Below are 22575 nucleotides of genomic sequence, written 5' to 3' on the forward strand. Positions count from 1 at the left end.
TGTTGGTTTCTCTTCTGGGCCTGTCTTGTAGCAGGAGGCTTCTGGGTACACGTCTGGCTCTGTTGATTTGTTTCTTTATTTCCTTGTGTGGGTATCGTAGTTTTGAGAATGCTTGGTGAAGATCTTGTAGGTGTTGGTCTCTGTCTGAGGGGTTGGAGCAGATGCGATTGTACCTCAGTGCTTGGCTGGAGACGATAACTAACCTCGTTATCTCTACATTGATATATACCTGCCTCTGGAGATTTCCATTACTTGCATCTGAAGAAGTGAGGTTCTTACCCACGAAAGCTTATGCTCCCAGTACTTCTGTTAGTCTCAAAGGTGCCACAGGACCCTCTGTTGCTTTTTAATGAATTTCAAGGGAGTTAGGCACCCCAAATCTGTTAAAACTCAAGGACACCTTTGCAAATCCTAGCCCTTGAATGCACTTTCTTTGTGTGTTTACTCTGGAAAACATCCACTGTGTTAAGGGGTAAAACTTTCAAGAGTGTCTAAACTTCTTGGGTACGCAAATCCAGTTTTCAAAAGTGACATAGGATATGTCTATACTTAAAATGCTATAGTGGCACAGCTGCAGCAATTCAGTGTAGACCCTTACTACAGCAGCAGCAGTAAGTAAGTTTTTGAGAAATCTTAGTTTGAGTAAGTTTGAAAAATTGGGACAGGGGGTGGAGGTAATAGGCAGGGCTGGCTCCAGGCACCAGCCCACCAAGCATGTGCTTGGGGCGGTGCCTGGAGGGGGGCAGCGCGGCGGGGCGCTCCGGCCGCCGGGGAGAGCGGAGCCGCAGCGGGCTCGCCGCCCTCCCTCCGGCGCTCTGGCCGCTGGGGAGAGCGGAGCCGCGGTGGGCTCGCCACCCTCCCCCCGGCGCTCCGGCTGGTCGGGGATTGCGGGCCCGGGCCTGGCGCCCTCCCCTGCTGTGCTGGGGGAGGGGAGGGGGGCGGCGGGGGGCTTTTTTGCCTAGGGCGGCAAAAAAGCCAGAGCCGGCCCTAGTAATAGGCACCTAATGTAAGAAAAAGCTCCAAATATCAGGACTGTCCCTATAAAATTGGAACATCTGGTCACCCTAGAAGGGGTTCTCCCATCTGTATAGTTAATCCACCTTGGTAGTTAATCCACCAGCAGTAGCTAAATTGACAGAAGAAGTCATCTGTTGGTTTAGTGGTATCTGTATTGGGGGTGATAGTAACTCAGCCAGAGATCTATTACAGGAGTGGGTGGGCTAGGTTCTGTGGCCTGTGATGTGCAGGAGGTCAGACTAGATGATCACGATGGTCCCTTCTGGCCTGAATCTATGAGATGGAATACCTACACTGATAGAACCCGTAGGTAATGTTCTCACTGAAGCGCTACAGCAGTTCAGTTGTAGCGTGTCAAGTGTAGACAAGCTCTTAGTCTAAAGACTCTCAGAATTTCAATGGGACTCTAGGTTCTTGAGTGCCTATGTCACTTTTGAAAATAAGACTGAGGATCCTAAGTCACTTGGGCTAGATGTTCAAAGGTAACACCCAATTGGTGTTAGGCATACTTCTGAAAACCCCACTCACTGCCTAAATACCCTTTTAGAAATCTGGCCCTCAGGCACTTTTGAAAATCTTACTCAAGGGTTTGCTTTTCTGTGCATTGATTTTCAAACAGCCTGTACAGTGCAATTTTGCAATCACTTTATGGATTAGCTCTCTATATTAGCAGGAAACATTGGTTCACTTCTTTTTAAAGTGGATTTAAATCAAAATGTACAAACTGCTGAGTTTAAAAAAAAAAAAAAAAAAAAAAAAAGCAAAGGCCAGTAATACTGTACTGAATGACTTTTTATTGCTCATGTGATTATTGAGTCTGGGGCCTTGGTTGTTGATTAATCGCTGCCTGAAGAGAGCAGTATACAGGACAATTCCAGTACTCACTGAAAAAGCCTTTCAAAAAGTGGAGTAGATATTTTGATCACTTGAAAGGTATAATATTATTCCTTATGGCAGTGGTGGGCAGCTAATGAGCCTGATTAGATCAGTACAAGTAGGCATTTAGATTAATAGACACTTGTATTCTATTGAATACAGACTCTCTATTTAAGTAGTTTGAATGTTGGGTATAAACCGAAGACTTTGGCCCTGGTTCTCATGTACATCAAGGCAGCTCTACACAGTTCTTTAAGGCCCCTTGACACTGCCAGAGCCAGATAAAGCTGCCTTCAACTGAGAATCAGACCGTATGATTCCCTCCTGGCTGCTAAATTAACATGAGTTACTGAGGAAACCTTAACACAAGAGTAAGATACATTCAAGGCTATTTACAGAGAGTCCGTATTAAATAGAGCACAAGTGTGTTACTGTCGCATGTTCCAATCCTGTCTGAGGCATACTTTTACTGAATTTCCCTAATGCATTTAAATACTAAACTTACTTAATCCGATGTTAAGAATAGTATTTTCAACACTGAAAAGACAGAGCATGCAAGTTAGAAATCCTATAGTAACATGCCTGTATTGCACATGTCGTCATCTGTTAATTATGCTATTGAAATGTGTATCCTAACAAAAATACTCTATTTCTATTTGGGGATCTTAAGTTTGTAAATTGATTTTAAATTAAGCCTCTCAATCCCTCTGAGCTAATACCACTTTACAGATGGGGAAACTGAGGCACAGAGGTGACGAGACTTTCTCAAAATTGCACAGTGAATCATTGGCAGAACTAAGAATGGAACCCAATCCCCTCTAAAAATGTAACCTCAAAACTCCACGAGCCAGCTCAGCTCCCACTTTACTTATTCAGGTACCTGATCAGATTCTGATAAATTCTCTGCTCCCAGCCAAATGCTGTTTGCTCCCCTGGAAAACAATGGGAGCTTCTGAGTGCTGAGCACTTCTGAAAATCTGGTGCAATGTGGGAATTAACATTTGCAGAGTAACAATAACACTTGCATATTCTGATTCTTGAGAGGTTTTTTTTAAAAAAAAAAAAAACTTAGTTCAGTAACTTGCTACCATATAATCTTCCTGTGGTTTTCAAGCTTGGATGTTGGGTCGAGGTAGATGAGAGCAGAAGACTAAACTGCTGGTCTTTCTACTGATTTCATTGACTGGTTCCACAGTTTGAAAGTATACAAAGAGATGAACTCCACAATCAAAAAGCAGCTCAAAATCACATCTATGTAACTGACAAGCAGTGATTTTATCTAATTGGTGCTCTCTATAAAAAGTCCAAACTTAGCAGATATGTTAACTGTGTGTATCAAGCAAAATGTTCAGTTGCAGATAGTTTTATTTCCGCCCCCCACTCCATATTAGTCCAAAGACTGTTATCCAGCAAGGCCTGGACACCCTGGGAAGTTCAAACTTTTAGCCATTTTTGAGTTATCAAATTTCAAAAAAAGGATCTTCAGTTGTCTAAGTGGGAAACTTTAGACACGGTTATGAGCATGCTGCTATATTGTAATAATGAGGTTATAACAGGCATCTACATATATGCTTAATTCTAGTGTTTGCTGCCACAGACAACATAATACAGTATGTGCAATTTCTAAATTTCATTTTGTGAAGCACCAACTCTTTCCTCTTCATCCCTTTTTAAAAACAAACTACCAGCCAGACATACAAACAAACAAAAACCCCATTATTTAAGAACCAAGACATTTAAAAAAAACTCTGCTCACGTGACTGGCAGTGTGTGACTTGTGTTTGCGATTTTACTCATCTCCTCGTAAAGGTGGCACGATCTACTTGGGTCACTTCCTTTTTCTGCAGAAGGGAAATTTTACTGGTTTCTGGTGAGCTGCATGTTTTCCAGTTGGTATAAATGATGAACGCTTAATGCACAACTCTTTCTGAAAGGATCATGAAAGGGTAGGGAGAAAAGATCCTGACTTCAGATTGGGATATAGCCATGTAGATACATTCCCCAGATCTTAATAAAAGACTGCTTCAAGGTGCATGTGTCAAATTGGGAGGGTGGGTGGAGTGAAGATTAGCAATGCAATTGCTGGGTAGATGAGCAAAATTTGCATGTGTTCATTTTTTGATTCCATCACATTCCTGTACATGTTCCTTGTACTATACAGAGGCAACACAAGTACTTTTGCCAGTGAGTTAACAGAAACCCAGTGCCTCCATCTTCGATTTGCTTAACAAGTCTCTGTAATGAAGAGATCTCTATAACCTTCTTGCTTTTTCTCAGTCTCAGAGATGGAGTCGATGGCAGCAAGAACACTTCTTCCTGACCCAGCCAATGAATTTGATAGGAACGTCCCACGTATCTGTGGTGTCTGTGGAGACAAAGCTACTGGCTTTCATTTCAATGCCATGACGTGTGAAGGCTGCAAAGGATTTTTTAGGTAAGTGATGTTTTTGAGAGTGAAAGCTAATTAGAAACCAGCCTTCCTTTTTAAAATCACGAACTCTTCCTAGTTAGGATGATTGAGCAAAGGGGAGGCAACTCTGCTTTTTGGCTCCTAGTTAGAAATATCCGCATCTCTGCAAAATTGAACGTCATGTACGTTTGAGAGAACTTGTCTGATGTGTGCACTAATCTAAACCTTTGTGCTGATGCAGGAGGCTATGACTAATACAGTTGCTGAAAAGTCCAGCTATGCCTCCATCCCAATGCAGTAGGTGTTCTATATAGTAAAATGCTACTGGCTAACATAAAACAGCCTGTATACATGTGGAGGGGACCTTGTATTTATATGAGCATAGGGAGTTGTATGAGTGAGAGAACTGTAAAGGCAAATGCCTCTCACCCTACACCAAGACTTGGGAAAACGTACTGGCCACTTGCTAAACCTACACAATAGCTGCAGTTTTAAAAAGACCCCCCCACACACACACACACCTTTTTCTCTATTGGAAATATCTATGCAATACTGTTTGTCTACACAATATAACAGTCACATGGATATTGAACTCTGTATAAAAAGTTTAAAAAACTTGCTGCTCAGATTCTCTTTGAACAGCTCCGGCAGCGTCGAGGAGCTTTACAGTAGGCATAACCTATATTTAGACCCATTTTGAGGCCTGTTACATTGCCAAAATGCTGTAAATGAGAATCGGGCCCACTAAGTTTCCCTTGCATTGGTACATTTCCTTTCACTCATGTTGTTCCTCTCCTATTCATTTGGCTCCTTCCCCCACCTCCCGCCACCTTTCAATGCCTATTATTACCTCTATACGTAGGCACACACATATAATAAGCCCCTTCTATAACTGGAGAACACCGGTTAGAAGGTTCCACCAGGGAGCAAACTCTCCTCCTTGGCATTCACTTAGGGCATAGGTCTTAAAAGGGATTTAAATGATGCATAAGCTTTGTACTGCCCCTTCGTTAAGGGCAAATTTGCCTCTGGGAGCTGCAGGGGCAGCTCTGAATGAACTTGGAGGGTTCCAGACAATAGGAACTTCTGTATGCCAATTATCCCCCCTCACCCAGCAATTATATGTAATGAAGCAGTTGTATGTCTTACAGAATATTTCTGTACTGACAACACTAGAAGATTTGCATGGGAACTTCTTCTGTTTAGTACAAACTATATAATGACTAAGAGCTGGTGTAATTAAATAAGATAATAGCTACTATGTGACTAATTAGGGCAAAACTCACTTAAGCATTTAGCATTGTAATTAGAAGATAGTAGCAGGTGGCAGTAGTAGAATTAAAGTAAACGAAGTTGGGATGGTCAACTTCATAACTACAATTTGAGCTGAGGTTTTAAAAACCTTAATTTCTGTTGCTATAGGAGCCAAGTAGTCACAGGAATTACTGAACGAGATGTTTTGCATACCACAGCCTTGCTGATTGTTTTCCAGTTGGGTTACACAGCAGCTTGGCTAACTAGAACAACAACATTTCCTCAATTACTGTGGCTAAATGAGTAACTCTCCTTTCAGGTGCTCACTTCCACGCACATGTTTAGCGTCATCAGCTAGTCAGGCACATGCAGTCTGGATGATGCATACCAAGAATTTTGTCATGGTGACACAGAGAAGGGAATAAATGGCCAGTTTTCCTTCTCCCTTTGTTTCTTATCCATGAGTGCTTCCCTTTTTGTTTAGAGGGTATGCACACCTTCTGAGACTCTGGTATTGTGGCTTGGCCTACATCCACCCTTTTTTGTACAGATTAAACTATTTTGGTCAGGAAGGTGACATTTGGCTTTTGTGGTGTGTGTGTGTGTGTGTGTGTGTTTTTTTTTTCCAAACGTTGATATAATTAAAGCTGCACAACCCCCTAGTGTGGTCTCAGTTATACTGGTATTAAGATAGGCTATATAAACACCTTTCTATACTGGTTTTACTGCATCCACTCTAGAGGATTGATCTGTTAGCTATATCTGTTTTCTAAATTAATACAGTTAAAGCAGAACAAACATTGTGCCTACACCTGCTTGGTTATTCTTAAGCAGTCTCCATGGGCCCTTATAAAAACTTTAACATTTGTATCTTCAACTTAAGGACTTGCTTTCTTGACTTGCTTCTTCTCTTCCTTTTTAAAGCTCCCTTTTTCCCAAACATAATGTTAACCATGGTAGTTTTTTGTACCTTTCCTCTTCACCCCCAGGATGTTCTGCTTTGATCCTGGTTTACAGAGGTTTCGATTTTTTTTGTTTGTTTGTTCTTTTTTTTCCCAAATGTATTGAATTTTTTTAACTGCATATTTATGATTCAAGTTTCCCAGGGCCATTCCACCCAAAGTAAAAGCTCATCACTATAAAACACTTCTCTTGCGTCCTTCCCTTTTATATAGCCCTAAACCCCACCACTTTCCGGTTTTCCATGTTGGCATGTTAACCTCCAGTGCAACAATTTTGCCAAATGCTGCAGACAAGAGTAGCTCACTTTATTGATCGTGTGTGTGTGTGTGTGTGTGTGTGTGTGTGTTGACTTATCCTGAAACACTACCTTGTTCCTCTGCATTTTAGACCTGTTGATTTTAACACTTAAGGTCCTGTTCTGAGGTGTCTTACATCACCAGGACTGGCTACGCTGGGTGTGACGGAAGTAGTTATAGTGAAATCTGTTGGGGGGGGGGGGGGAGGAGGGTAAAAAACAAGTAGTTGAAGACCACAGGGCAGAGCCAGTCCCACTCTGACCTGCCTCCCCTGGCCCACATGAGAAGCTTGTTCACCCTCCACCCCTGCTGGGTCCTGCACCTGCCTCTTATGGAGAAATAGCAGTCAAGCAGCTGCTAAAGGATGCAGCAATGGCCGGGGCAAGGTACTCCATGCAGGGAATCCAAACCGGCTACCTGCCAGCTGACTGCTCATTGGAGAGGAGTGAAAGAGTTGCCACATACTGGATGAAGGAGCCCAGGGATTTTGTGTAACAGAATAGCTTGTACTGCTGCCCTTCATGGTAGCACGTGAGTGCCTTCCACATAAAACAAATGAATATTTTGCATCGGTGTTTAATGAGGCCAATGAAGGTATTAGGGATACTAGCACCACTATAGAGGGGCATTCGGGATGGGGGATTACCGTATCCGAGGTAGAAACAAAACTTGAACGCCTTAATGGGGCTAAGTCGGGAGGACCGGACGATCTACATCCGAGAATATTGAAGGAATTGGCGCGGGAAATAGCAGGCCCGTTAGCGATAATATTTAATGAATCTGTAAACTCGGGGGTGGTCCCGTTAGACTGGAGAATAGCTAATGTGGTTCCTATTTTCAAGAAAGGGAAAAAAAGTGATCCGGGTAACTACAGGCCTGTTAGTCTAACATCTGTAGTGTGCAAGGTGTTAGAGAAAATTCTGAAAGAGAAACTAGTTGAGGACCTGGAGGGTAGTGGCAATTGCGATAAATTACAACATGGTTTTACGAAGGGCAGATCGTGCCAAACGAATCTGATCTCCTTCTTTGAGAAAGTAACGGATTTATTAGATAAGGGAAATGCGGTGGACCTAATATACCTGGATTTCAGTAAAGCGTTTGATACTGTACCCCATGAGGAATTATTGGTCAAACTGAAAAACATGGGGATCGATATGAAAATCCAGAAGTGGATAAGGAATTGGTTACTGGGGAGAATGCAGCGGGTTGTATTAAAGGGTGAACTGTCGGGTTGGAGGGAGGTTACTAGTGGAGTGCCTCAAGGTTCGGTTTTGGGACCCATTTTATTTAATCTATTTATAACTGACCTCGGAACCGATTGCAGGAGTGGGCTGATAAAATTTGCAGATGATACGAAGGTGGGAGGCGTTGTAAATTCGGAGGAGGATAGGGATATTCTGCAGGGAGACTTGAATGAGCTTGTGAATTGGAGTATCAGAAATAAGATGAAATTTAATAGTGAAAAGTGTAAGGTGATGCATTTGGGGATGACTAATAACAATTTTAGTTACAAGATGGGGACGCATTGGTTAGAAGTAACGGAAGAGGAGAAGGACCTAGGGGTTCTTGTAGACGCAGGATGACTATGAGTCGACAATGTGACGTGGCGGTGAAAAAAGCCAATGCTGTCTTGGGATGCATTAGGCGAGGTATATCTAGTAGGGATAAGGAGGTCCTGCTTCCGTTGTACAAGGCGCTGGTGAGACCTCATTTGGAGTACTGTGTGCAGTTCTGGTCTCCCATGTCTAAAAAAGATGAACTCAAACTGGAACGGGTGCAGAGAAGGGCCACTAGGATGATCAGAGGAATGGAAAAGCTGTCGTACGAAAGGAGACTAGAGGAGCTTGGGTTGTTTAGTCTGACAAAGCGAAGGCTGAGAGGGGATATGATTGCTATCTTTAAATATATTAGAGGGATTAATACAAGGGAGGGAGAAGAATTATTCCAGCTTAGTACTAACGTGGATACCAGAACGAATGGATACAAACTGGCCGTGGGGAAGTTCAGACTTGAAATTAGACGAAGGTTTCTGACCGTCAGAGGGGTGAAATATTGGAACGGCCTACCGAGGGAAACAGTGGGGGCGACGGACCTGTCTGGTTTTAAGATAAAGTTAGATAAGTTTATGGAGGAAATGGTTTAATGGTAAAACATAGTAGTCAAGGAAAGCCAAGCAATGGTGGGTAAATAGTATAATGGCTAACGGGGTCGGGCTGGAGACTCTTGCCTATATGCTCGGGGTCTTACTGATCGCCACATTTGGGGTCGGGAAGGAATTTTCCTCCAGGGCAGATTGGCTGAGCCTCTGGAGGTTTTTCGCCTTCCTCCGCAGCATGGGGCAGGGATCTCTAGCAGGAGGGTCTCTGCCGATTGAAGTCACTAAAAACAGGATTGGGGACTTCAACAGCAGAGTCCAGGGAAGGGGTAGGGACGGTTTTATGGCCTGCAGCATGCAGGGGGTCAGACCAGATGATCATAATGGTCCCTTCTGACCTTAAAGTCTATGAGTCTAAATGGCGGTAGTGGAATTTCCAGTGGACTTCATGGCGTTTCTGGTTCCTTTTCCATTGTGAGGTTAGAGAGACTTGCATGGGGGTAGAGTCTTCATTTTGCAAGGAGGGCAGTGGCAGTGACAGCCACTGTTAATGTCATTCTGGCTATGGTAGCAAAACTTTACCGAAGAGGCTTTGCAATTTTCCCTGAAGGTCTCTGCATGAATCCAGTCTTCTTTAGAAGTTCATTCTGCAGCCAGATCTCCTCACTCGCTTGTTTTGTCCCTGGCACTTGTGCATTTCCTTTGAGCAGTTTTCAGGGTCAAGCCTTGAGGTGCGTTTAGAAGACTGCACTGCACCCGCAAGAGAGCATAGTGAAGGGCATGTGTTCTTCTAAACTGTTTTCCTGACTTGAAAGCTGGCTTTGTTGGCACATGTGTAATCCTAAAACCAAGGCAAACGTGAGATGCATTTGTACCATAGTTCTGAAGTTACGAATGTTTGAAACCAGCAGGGCCTAGGAGTCCCTTTAATTCCTACATATTATGAGGCGATGTATTGGTTCATACAGAGGTACTGAAATGTGTACTAACAGACACTAAATAACCTTTGGCCAATTGACGTCTCAAGTAACACTACAATTTACTAGTGACATTGATAGGCATCAGTTGGCCTTTGAAGCAGTGGCAGCTCAGTATTTCTTAAACTGAACTAAATTTGTCATACTCAGAATAAATCTGGAGTGACTTCTCTGAAGTCAGTGGAGATATTCTGGATTGATACCAGCGTAACCAAGTGCAGAAATTTATCTCTAATCTCTTCACCCAACCCTTTCCTCTTTTTCCCTGTTGCTTACTGTTGACAATATCACCAGTCATCCAAGTTGTGTCTCCATGGCTTGTCCTTTAAGTTCTGTAGTTTCGTTTCTCTCCCCTGCCCCCCAAAAATCCATTCTTTCCTTCATCCTTATGGCCCTATCTTGGTCTGTACCTACCTTATCACTTATCCGAATGATTTTTTAATCTCCTTTGCTGCATCTGTCCTCTTCCCACTCCCATCTGTCCAAAAGGTAGTTGCCAAGATCACTTTCCATCCACCCTGTCTTTGACTCCCATGTGCCAAATCTTGTAACTGGCTTCCTCTCCCCTTCCACATCAAATTCATGCTCCGTGTCCTCCCCTCAAGGTTCTTTCCAATGCTATTCCTGCTTCCGCCCATGTTTTACACCCCATCCTTTGCCCCATACAGTACCCAAGCATCTCTGCTGATGGCTTACTTCCCCTCCCTCACACGCTCCTGACTCTAGAGATGGTGGGAAGCTTTTACAATTTAAAAAAAAAATTCCCATAACTTTGAAAGTTTTTTTTGCAATTTCTGGAAAATGTTGGCTAGCTCAAGTTTAACTTTGCTGGGTGCTCTTCAGTAATGCTTATCAAGTGTTTTTCCTCCCCTTCTAAAACTTCTAAAGGTCCATTTGTTCTTAAAGGATTCCATCTACAGAGACTATCCTTCCTCCCTCCACCCCGCGTGCACACACCCCCTACCCCTGGTTCCCACCTGTGCATTGTAACTTCTGTGTAGCAAGGAGTCTGTTAACTCTGGCATATTTGCATTGTTGCCACCCTCACCATTGACAAATCGTGAGTTAGACCCCCCCCCCCCCCAAATCATGAGTTTTTTTTAATGAAAAGTGGGATTTCTTTATTTCTTCTCCAGTTTCTGAGCCTTTAAGGTGCTCTCAGGTCACACATCTGCTGACAGTGGCAGCCCATCCTCATGGAGGCCCTGCAAGGAAGGGCTGCCGCTGTCAGCCTTGGGGCTGGCTGACCGTGATCATTAAGTAAAATTATTAAGTCTGACTCATGATCGCAGGATAGAACTCTCCAATGTCAGGATTTTTTTCCCCCCCATCTGTGTTTTGGGGAGGGGGGTAACTTGACTTTGGAGAGTTCTATCCCACGATTATGAGTCAGGCTTAATAATTTTACTTAGAAATCCCGTCTCTCACGATTAATTCACAAGTTGGCATGTCTGCCATTGTAAAGAGTCTTGTATAACTGTGCCACTATGTGAATGATTACTAAGAAAAAAAATAGTACTCTGCTTTCATGCGCCCTAAAAAAATGACAGAACAGTAAAGTAGGTTCATAGGTTTCAAGGCCAGAAGGGACCATTATGGCCTTCTGCAGAACACACACCAGAGAAATTTCACCCAGGCAAGGTATGTCTGTGCATGGGGAAACGCCTGCATAAACTGTTCATTTTTTTTTTTTTTTTTTTTTTTTTAAATGAATGTAATGAGACTGCCGCAGACAAAACCAGGATATAGAAAAAAGAAACAAGGCACAAACTGCCCCTCCGGACTTTTTCCTCTTTCTATCTCAGTTCAGAGGTCTGGCTGAACAAGCCAGTCCTAATTCTTCCTGGCAGGAATGCAGTTTGGGTCCCTGATAAATGCATTTCTGGGCAGGGTGCAGTTGTCTCTGTTGCATTTCTAACCCAATCCCTGGAACCTGAAGCAAAAGTGCAGGGTGGAGTTTGCAGCAATTATTCCATTTCTGCAAACAGACATATGGGTACAGACCAAAGGGTTGCCAAAGAACTACAGCTCTGCCAACATGAGCCTTTCAGTGGGTGCCAACAAGGGCAAATCCCTGGGAACTCTTTAACCTTGCCATGTGTCCGCTGCTCATGTATTTGCCTGGGGACAAACATGCTTGTTCTCTTAGCTGTGCAGTCACCTCTAAAGTCAGAGTTACTGTTCTTTGCTAGAATAGAGCCCCACTCTGTCTTCTGGGTGCTGTTCTATGTCCCAGGAACCTCATGGGGACCAATTAACCCCACCTGGTTTGTCTTCGTGGGAGAAGAGCGTATTTTGTCTCCTGGGATGGTTGCGTCCCCTTTTTTCCCCCCCAGTGTCCATATGGCAGTTTCTTTTTAAGCAAAATATTCTTAGCTAGGAAATGAAAAGAAACATAAACAGTAGAGCTGTCAAGCGATTAAAAAAAATTAATCGCACGATTAAGCCCACCTTTAAACAATAATAGAATGCCATTTATTTAAATATTTTTGGATGTTTTCTACATTTTCAAATATATTGATTTCCATTACAACACAGAATACAAGGTGTACAGTGCTCATATTTGAAAATGTAGAAAAAACGTGAAAATATTTAATACATTTCAATTGGTATTCTATTGTTTAACGTGCTATTAATTGCAATTTTTTTTTAATCTCAGTTAATTTTTTTGAGTTAATCGCCTGAGTTAACTGCAATTAATCGACAGACCCTAATAAACAGGTTTCAGAGTAGCAGCCGTGTTAGTCTGTATCCGCAAAAAGAAGAACAGGAGTACTTGTGGCACCTTAGAGACTAACAAATTTATTAGAGCATAAGCTTTCGTGGACTACAGCCCACTTCTTCGGATGCATCCGAAGAAGTGGGCTGTAGTCCACGAAAGCTTATGCTCTAATAAATTTGTTAGTCTCTAAGGTGCCACAAGTACTCCTGTTCTTCTTTTTCCTAATAAACAGAGACATCAGTTTTCCTCCTGTCTAGAAATAGGCTGCTAAAGGCTGGGCTAAGAGACTCAATTACGAAGGTGACAGATTGGTGCAGTAGCTATGGAGCTAACCCAAGCACTTTCCCTTTCTCATGGTTCATTCTCTTCGCTCCTGTGCCAGGCTGTCAGTGGGGTTTCCTGTCTGTTCCTAGAGCCTGTCTTTCCCTCCTGTTAATTTCCGTGCTCTCTTGTCATAGAGGTGTGACTTCCTTTTGAGCTTGGTGGTAAGAGGTGTTGAAGGTTTATTTAGCAATACTGAAACACGCAAGGATAATTATAATTGCCAGTTACAACACTTTTTAGTTAAAATTTCTGATTCCCACACCACGGAGCAGTTCTTTCTGCTTTGCAGTCTCCTATGCAGTGAGCTGCAGAACCTACCAGCTGGTTTCCAGGTGAAGGTGCTTGGTTTAAACCTGTAAAGATTGGACCCTTGCAAGTGGTCTGTCAAATGGTATGATGATATTGCTACAGTTGTGGTCATCTGAGGCACAGTTGTGGTCATCTGAGGCATCTGACACCATGCATGGTTTAAAGAGGGGTCTGGCAGCAGGATCTTCCCTGCCTGGGGTAGGGTGACCAGATAGCAACTGTGGAAAAAACAGGACAGGGAGTGGGGGATAATAGGTGCCTATATAAGAAAAACTCCCAAAAAACGGGACATCTGGTCTCCCTAGCCTGGGGTCCTTGACCTTGGAAATCTTTGGTTTGCGAGAGCCAGGATTTGGTGACCTTCATTGCACACCAGAAGTCTTCTGTCCTCCAAGCTTCCCTGAGTGACTGAAGCTAATGACAGGGGTGTTTGTACACAGGCGTCCCTTTGAGGATGATTCTGTTTTTTCCGTGTGTGTGTGTGTGTGTGTGTGTGTGTGTGTGTGTGTGTATATAATGGGGGTGTGAGTGTTCTAAACCATGCACTTGTTCTGGTTACTTTCAAATGTTGGGTATCCAAACTTGAGACACCTTGGGCCTAACTCTTTTTTAAGAGGGATTCCAATTACCTGTAGTTCCCATGGACATTCACCAGTGTTGTGGGTGTTTTTGGCTCTGAAAATCAGGCCCACTGCGGCTCAGACCGGGCACCCAAAAATAGAAGACAACCAGAATGAGTGAACTGACTTTGGAAATTTTAGGTCTAAATTTGGGAATTTTGTAGCACCTGGAAAATTTGGGGCTAGCTGGGATTATGGGTTGTCATGGGTGATTTCAACGTACAGAATATTAGTTTAAAATTGCAGTTGTTCCTTTGGAGCCCCATTCATTGTGCAGTATAAATACCTAGATAAGCATCACAGAGCTGATGTCTACAGCTAACACAAGTATCAGGGGGTAGCCGTGTTAGTCTGTATCTACAAAAACAAGGAGTCTGGTGGCACCTTAAAGACTAACAGATTTATTTGGGCATAAGCTTTCGTGAGTAAAAACCTCACTTCTTCGGATGAGAAGTGGGAAACTTTTTACCATAGGTTGAGGACTGAAATGACTCCCTAGCATTATGCGTAGATAGTCCCCAATTCTGGGGGCTAGATCATGACTAACAAAATACGCCAGTTGGCACACTGTGATTTTTGGTTATGACAAAGTAACTTTCAGGAATTTGAGCATTTCACAGGTTTCACAAATGTGCTAGACGGGGGGGGGTGGGGTAGTTTGTCCTTAAAGGTCACTGTACTAATTAAGATTGAGAGAGAGTGAAACTGAAAGTTTGTTTGAAAGTCAGAGGTGGTTTTTTTGTTTGTTTTTTCCCCCTCCTTTCAGTAAACGACTAAGCCACAACCAGGGCTGGCTCCGGGGTTTTTGCCGCCCCAAGCGGCAAAAAAAAAAAAAAAAAAAAGGCCGTGATCAGCGGCTGCTCCACCGCGCCGCTTTCTTATTCGGCGGCAGGTCCTTCCCTCCAAGAGGGACCCGCCGCCGACCAGCCCGACATGCCACCCCTTCCCCTTGGCCGCCCCAAGCACCTGCTTGCTGAGCTGGTGCCTGGAGCCGGCCCTGGCCACAACAAAATATAAATAAGTAGCATCTCTGAGAGGGTGAATTCCTAATATCCCCTCTCAACACCTTCTTCTATAGTAGGCCATCTCTTGTGGGTACAGGCCAATGCGTGTTCATTTTGTCCAATTAATTACAAGTTTTTGTTTCTAATTAACTATGCTGACAAAAAACTATTTGGCAGGGGGGAAAAGTCTGAATCATATATATATTTTTTTAACATCTCCTCTTCCTTTATGTTCTGCCCGGAAAACATTCCAGTACAAATATCCATAGAGCAATTGCCAACTAAAGTAACTTTAAGCATACACTATAAACTTCTTATTTGTATTATCATCGCACCTCAGAGCTTCAGCCTTGGCTCAGGATGCTATTGTGCTGTGTGTTTGTCCAAACACTAAACAAAAAGAGAACTGACTTAATCTTCTAATGTCCTCATTTGGGAGACCTGTACTCAGGCAACTTTAATATTTACTTCGGAGGGAATTCTGCGCCCAAAAAAAATTCCGCATACAATATTTTAAAATTCTTCAAATTTTGTGTGTCAATAAATAAATGTGGAGGCTCTACCATGGCAGTGGGGAGCAAGGCCATTGGCTGCACGGAGGTGGGAGATCACCTATAGTGCCCTCTCCCAACTCCTGGGACATGGGCTCGGCAATCAGGCTGCACCCAACCAAGACACAGCGCAACGACCGGGCCTGCCCCAGAAACGCTCAGCAGCATTAGTCAGGCAGCAAAGTTTGGTTTATAGCATATCCAATAACATTGTTTTCCCTTTTTAGTTAAATGAACTGTAAATATGTTGAATGTAATGTCTTTATAATTAGCTTGTAGAGGGTCCTATTTTTCAGCCTTTCCTTTTCAGTAGCCTCATTGACACAAGTGGATAAGGGCTGCAAGATCAAGCTGCAAACACAATTTAAAAAGCTTTGTGCCAAGAAAATGTTTGTTTGGAGAAGTTCTCACCTTAAAGCCTCTTATCTGCTTCTGTGTCCTGATATATCCAGCTGAACCACTGCATGAATTCACATAGAGAAGTGGCAATGAAAAGTGAAGGGGGAAGGAGAGGCGATTCATTCAGAACTTAAGAAGAAAGCAAAATGTGGGCTATGTATTTGTATTGCAGTACTGCCTTGGGGTTCCAACTAAGTGTGGGACCCCATTGTGCTAGGCATTGTACATAAATACAGTAAGAGGCCATCTTGAAGGGCTTACAATCTAAATAGACAAGACAAAGGATGGGAAGGGAAACAGGCACAGAGTAGAAAAGTGAGGTGATCCAGGTTATCCACCAGGGTCAGTGGCAGAGCCAGGAATAGCATCCAGGTCTCCTCAATCCCAGTCCCCTAACTAGGGTTACCATATTTTGTGCCTCCAAAAGGAGGACACTCCACGGGGCCCTGGCCCCGCCCCAACTCCGCCCCTTCCCCAAAGTCTCCGCCCCCTCCCCTGCTTCCCGCGAACATTTGATTCGCGGGAAGCCTGAAGCAGGTAAGGAGGGTGTGGGGGGAGGAGGCGCGGCCCAGTCTGGCCCCCCCGGCGTCTCCAGCCTGGGTCGGCTCGGGCCCTGGGGTGCCGACCCGCCCAGCACTGCCCGTCCCCCGCCCAGCACTGCCCGTCCCCCGCCCAGCACTGCCCGTCCCCCGCGCCGCCGGTCCCCGTCCCGTCCCGATTTTCCCGGACATGTCTGGCTTTTTGGGATTTCCCCCCGGACGGGGATTTGGAGCCCAAAAAGCCAGACATGTCCGGGAAAATCCAGACGTATGGTAACCCTACCCCTAACCATCATACATGCTGCCCCTCAGTACCTTTTAACTTGTAGGCCCAATGGGTAAGCTGAGATCTTTCTCTAACTGGATGGGGTTGGGTAGATCTAAACTGTAATAAAACGCCTGCAACTGGCCCGTATCAGCTGACTCAGACTTGGCAGCAAGGCTATAAAATTGCAGTGTAGACATCCGGGCCCGGGCTGCCATCCCTCCCAGTATCTTCGCTATTTAGATCTCTGCTTGGAGATGTTCTTGCTCCAATCTCTGCTGCTCCGTCACACTTCCCCTCCTTTCTAAAGGATGCATTTTTGTATTTGTGTCTATCTCAAACTATGTAACTTCCTCAGACAATTCTATCTGTGCTCACAGATGTACTGTAAATTACATGGCATTCTGCATCCAAAACAAAGATGACGGGTCCCTGTTTTACATGCAATACAGAAACCAAGCTTAATATAGAAGCACCACTCTGCTTCTACTGACTAGTCATTAAAGAGCATGCTTAAAGAGCAGTTCGGCGGTGGTACGCTAAAGTTGCGGGGCTGGCGGACCTCCCGCAAGCATGCCACCGAATCTGTGGGACTGGAGACCTCCCACAGGCAAGCCACCAAAGGCGGTGCTTGGGGCGGCAAAAAAGCTAGAGCTGTGTATGTGTATGTGTATGTATGTGTGTGTATATATATATATAACATCTATAGTGCTAGTGCCTTGGAGCCCTAGGCATGGACTAGGGCCATACTGTGCTTGGCACTGTACAAAGACAGAACAGAAAGTTAGACCCTACCCCAAAGAAATCATATAATACTGACTGGTCAAGGAAGACAAATTATATTTTTGATGGGACCTCTGAATGTCCTGATTTAAGCGCATTAAAAATCTTCATGAGACACAAACACACACATGCAATAGTGCATGCACATGCATGCAGAAAAAAGAGTGAAATATTTCTCCCATATCCTACAGTGGGATTTCTCTCTCACATTCCAACCAGTCAACCAAGCCTCCAACCAGGAGGCTTTAAAGCCTGGTAAATGTTTAATAATGTACATTGCTTCTGAAAGGCCCTTGCTGGGTACAAGCTGACCTATGCTCTAATTTGGTTTGGTTTCCTTTGCTTCTGCTGCTTGTGGTTCAATTCTGTATTTCTCTGTAAATCCTCCCACACTCTCTTCTTTCCAGTTTCACAATATCCAAAACCGGGAAATTTAAACTGTGGCTAATATTTTCCTGTTTATAGTACATGTTGTATTTGTTGACAAAAAACCCTATGGGTTTGTGGGGGGGTTGGGCAGAAATTTTTAAACCTTTTAAAAACCATAGAGACATGCAAGTTGAATTTTAAAATGCACATCTTGCAGAAACTGAACAGTAGCTACTTTAGAGGACTTTTCTGGCACACGCTTACAATCCTCACCCCTCAGCCCAATCAATGGAGAGCTGGGTTTGAGTGCAGATGTCCCACACAATGTTTTGAAACAGTCTCCAATGTTTCCTTAGCAGTAAACAAGTCCAGGAATCATAATATTTATTTGTGTTTTATTTTCAGGAGGAGCATGAAAAGAAAAGCAATGTTCACGTGTCCATTCAACAGCGACTGCAAAATCACCAAAGATAACCGGCGGCATTGCCAAGCCTGCCGCCTGAAGCGTTGTGTGGACATAGGCATGATGAAAGAATGTGAGTAAACAAGTGCACAGTGATTGTGTTCTTAATGTTCTTTAGTGTTGCAGTAGTTTAAGGCTGGGGATTTAAGGTACTTGACTAAGTTAGATGACCAGTTCCCATTGACTTGAATCTCTCAGGTCACTTTGAAAATTGTAGGCTAAAACGTTTGGGCTAAACCTTCAGAAGTGACTAGCGATTCTCTGGGTGCTTTTGTTTTTTTGGGCATCCAACTGGAGTCACCTTTTAAAGGGGCCTTGTTTTGAGAGAGTCCTGAGCTCCTATCAGGAATCAGGGTTTGCAGCAGAGCCAGTCTTTGGGCAACCTAACAAGCACAGGGCCTATAGTAGGTTGCCCGATTGGCTATACCACCTGGTTGATTGGAAGAGTCTTAAGCCCAGCAGCAGTTCAACAGCTGCTCAAACCATTCGCCCATGGCTGTGATAGTTCCTGGGCCTTCTTGTTCCCATCCTTGCTCCTACATTGCTCCCAGCCTTCCTCACTCCAGGTAACCCAATTCTGACCCTTAGCTCCAATTCCTGGCTTCTGACCCTGGGCTCTGGCATCTGGCCTCTGACTCTTGTTCTGACCCTTAGCTCTGATTTCTAACTACCAACTCCTGCTCCAGCCACTGGGCATGAACACCCCCCGACAGCTCCTGCCCTCTAAAACTTCGGGCCCCTTTAAGATATATCTCCAGATGAGCACCCAAAAATGGAGGTGCCCAGAATCACTAGACTCTGCCATGGAATAGACAAATAAGTCAGAAGTCTGTAGTAATACATGGATCGTTTCATGTATCACTCGCCCATCTTAATTTTTAATTTGGGGTCTAACTAGACTGCAGTAATTTATTGGTAAGAAAGTCCACAGTCCTGAATTGAGTTTTTCAGCATTCACAATGATTTAAAGGAGAATTTTTGCAGTAGGCCAAATTTTGAGACAACGCACATTGCTCCCAAATAAAAGTCAAAGTAGGGAATCCTACACCTTGCACGGATGGAAACCCTTAATGCGCGCACACTGCACTGGATCAACTTTACTCCAGTAATCACGTCATTGAAATATGCTGGGTGCAATTTCCCTAATCTAGATGAGCTCCAAGTGTCTTGTAGTCCTCGAACGTCTGTAGATATTTGCTTTCCAAATCCGCGCTTTTAGCTTCCCAGCCAAGCGCATCTCTTGCCTGGCCCTTCTTTGAAACCTTGTTTGTATTGTCTCCCGACAGCAGGAACAGGTGGACTGCTCTATTTGAAAATTGAATTCCCATAGAAATTAGAGATGTCAAACAGCAATTTGGGTCATCTACTTCATCTCCCTCTTGTCCTAGCAGAGTTTTTCATTCTCTTTTAGAAGTAGCTGCTCTGTTAGTTTGTTTACAAAGCAGTTTGCTCACTGTTAAATGCCAGGGAAATGATGCAAATGCCTTAAACATATTCCTTGCTAGAGAGCATTGTGATATGAGAGATATGTCCACCCACTAGAGATCGTAATCTGTTCATGGCTGTTTTACCCTATGTTTCCTGAGTTGAAAAGGGGGAAAGATTTCATAGCACTCAAGTTTTCCTTGCACATCTCAGCATTTTACAAGGACTTGGTTTGGTTAAAACAGGATGCTATAGGTATGTATTGTTTCTGGACGGAGCTGATTAATGATTGAGAGGAGTATAATAATTGAGGGCTTGGCTAAACTTGCAAGTTAGAGCACATTAAGTCAGCCCAAGGTGCCCTAACTCCTGAGGTGTCCACACTGGCAAGGCACGTAGAGTGGCCGGATTCCGTGGCTGGAGCGCCCCGGTAATCCACTTCCACGAGAAGCATAACACTTGCTGCGCCCTGGCTGGAGTGCCGTGGTGCCAGTGTGGACGCCCTGGTCTATTAATGCACTCTGATCGGCCTGTTCTAGCCACTCTGGTCATCACTTTTGACCTCCACTGCCCTGCCCTCAGGTGACCAACCGTCAGACCCGCCCTTTAAATTCTCTGGGAATTTTGAAATTCCCCTTCCTGTTTGCTCAGCAAGGCGTGGGGTGCTCTCAGCGCATCTTTCCAGGTGACCATACCTCTACGTGCCGGGCAATCCCCAGTATGGAGCAATGGCGAGGTGCTGGACCTCATCAGTGTTTGGGGTGAGGAGCTGTCTAGTCCCAGCTGCACTCCAGCCATTGGAATTACGATACCTACGGGCAGATATCAAAGGACATGATGGAAAGGGGCTGTGACCGGGACAAACAGCAGTGCAGGGTTAAAGTGAAGGAGCTGTGGAATGCCTACCACAAAGCGCAGGAGGAGGTGCTGCCCCCATGACCTGCCGTTTCTACAAAGAGCAGGATGTGATACTTGAGGGCGACCCCACCTTCACTCCGAAGACCAGTATGGACACTTCAGAGCACAGAGTTCAACAAGACAGGAGGAGGAAAACAGAAGTGAGGGTGCTGAGGAGGAGGGGGACAGCCCGACATTCCTAGATGCATGCAGCCAGGAGCTGTTTTCAAGCCAGGAGGAAGGTAGCCAGTCATAACGGACAATGCTTGTGGAAGAACAAACATCAGAGGAGGTGCCTGGTAAGTGACTTTTATTTTGGGAAGGTAGTTGTTCGGTGTGGGCTCTTGGGGCGAGGAGGATTGCAGGGTTAGGGCTGCAGGCATGCCTAGATGCGGACTAGGGCGTTGATGTGTTCTCTCACATTGTGGTAATCAGCCTCAGTGTTCTCTTCAAAGGTCTCATGCAGAAGCTGGGCAATCCACTTGCGCAGGTACCTTGGCAGAGCTACTGTGCTCCTTGTCCCAGTCAGGCTAACATGGCTGCGCCCCTGTGCCATGACGGGTGGGGGGACCGTTGCTGCACACAGGCAAGCTGCATAAGGGCCAGGGCGGAAGCTGCATTGTAGTAGAAAACCCTCCCTTGCTTCCCAGGTCACTTGTGGAAAATGTGGGGACAGTGTTCAATACAGGGGCCCCCTGCAGCTGTTGGCTCTCCCCAAGGCACAGAACCCCAGAGGACAGTACGGCCCTGAAACAATCAGTCCCCCTTGCCCCTGTGCTTACTCACCATTTGGGGGCTCCTGTGGCTTATGTGCACTCGCTTTGGGACAGGCAATTTCTGCTATTGTGTATACTGTACTTGTCTTTTAAGTACGGCTGAATCATTGCTCAGTCTGGTGTGAACAATGCTGCCTCTGTTAAGTGTTGCATTTTGGCTTTACAGATGCAACCTTGAGATCCCAGCCATCCTGGTTATCAACGGCTGAAAGACTCCGAAGAATCAGGAAGCATGAAGACATGCAGCAGTCCCTTAGTGAAAATCAAAAAGTTCAGGAGTGGCGGGAGACTAAAAGGAGGCTCTGCCAGCAGAATGCGGATCGCCGGCACCAAAGCATGGCGCAGCTGCTAATCATCATGGAGCGCCAAGCAGACTCGATACAGGCACTCGTAGCAATGCAGACGGAGCACATCCGCCCCTCCCTGCAGCCCTTGTCCCAAAACTCTTTTCCCTTGTACCCCCATTCGGGTTCTTATGACCACCAGCTGCCTCCAACACCTGTAGCTTCATCACCCAGCCCTGCAAACTATGACCCTTAGCCACCGCACTCAACCCCCATCACTGTGCATTTTAGCCAGCCTGAAGTGCAACACTCACTGCATGGCACTCCAGACAGGAACGCTGAGTATGATAACAGGACGTAGGCAAATCTGTGATTGTCCCATTTCCCACCCAGCCCCCTTCCCTCCTCCCACACAGCACAGATGTGTCATGCCCTTTCTCTTTCCGAAGCAGTTGTTTCTTTTCAATAAATGATTTTTTTGGCTTTGAAAACATTCTTTATTGCGTTAAGTAACAGATACCGTAGCCCAGGAAAGCAACCGGCACTGCAAGTCAGTGTATCACACGTAGCAAACACAGATGCCTACTAGCATTGGAACCACTGCACTTCGCTCCCGTGCAGGGCACCAAACATGACTGGTGGCTTTCAGCATCAAATTGCTCCCTCAAGGCATCCCTAATCCTTACAGCCCTGCGCTGAGCCCCTCTAATAGCCCTGGTCTCTGGCTGTTCAAATTCAGCCTCCAGGTGTTGAACCTCCGAGTTCCATGCCTGAGTGAATCTTTCACCCTTCCCTTCCCAAATGTAATGGAGGGTACAGCATGCAGCCATAACCGTGGGGATGTCATCAGCCAGGTCCAGCTTCCCATACAGTCAGCTCCAGCAGCCCTTTAAATGGCCAAAAGCAAACTCAACTGTCACTCTGCACCAACTCAGCCTGTTGCTGAACTGCTCCTTG

The 22575-nt window shown here is 44.9% G+C and overlaps 1 protein-coding gene across 6 annotated transcripts in view; it reads left to right on the forward strand.

Annotated features, from left to right (window-relative positions):
* VDR (vitamin D receptor) overlaps window positions 1-22575 on the forward strand; it is a 120481-nt gene that overhangs the window by 53966 nt on the left and 43940 nt on the right. For all 6 annotated transcript variants that reach the window (XM_065576020.1, XM_065576019.1, XM_065576021.1 and 3 more), the window contains 2 exons: window positions 4171-4327; window positions 18179-18309. In XM_065576020.1, coding sequence (XP_065432092.1) covers window positions 4171-4327; window positions 18179-18309 — 288 coding nt within the window. The remainder of the gene's footprint in view (window positions 1-4170; window positions 4328-18178; window positions 18310-22575) is intronic.

This window comes from Chrysemys picta, chromosome 22 (genome assembly GCF_011386835.1).
Source record: "Chrysemys picta bellii isolate R12L10 chromosome 22, ASM1138683v2, whole genome shotgun sequence".
Classification (NCBI taxonomy): domain Eukaryota; kingdom Metazoa; phylum Chordata; order Testudines; family Emydidae; genus Chrysemys; species Chrysemys picta.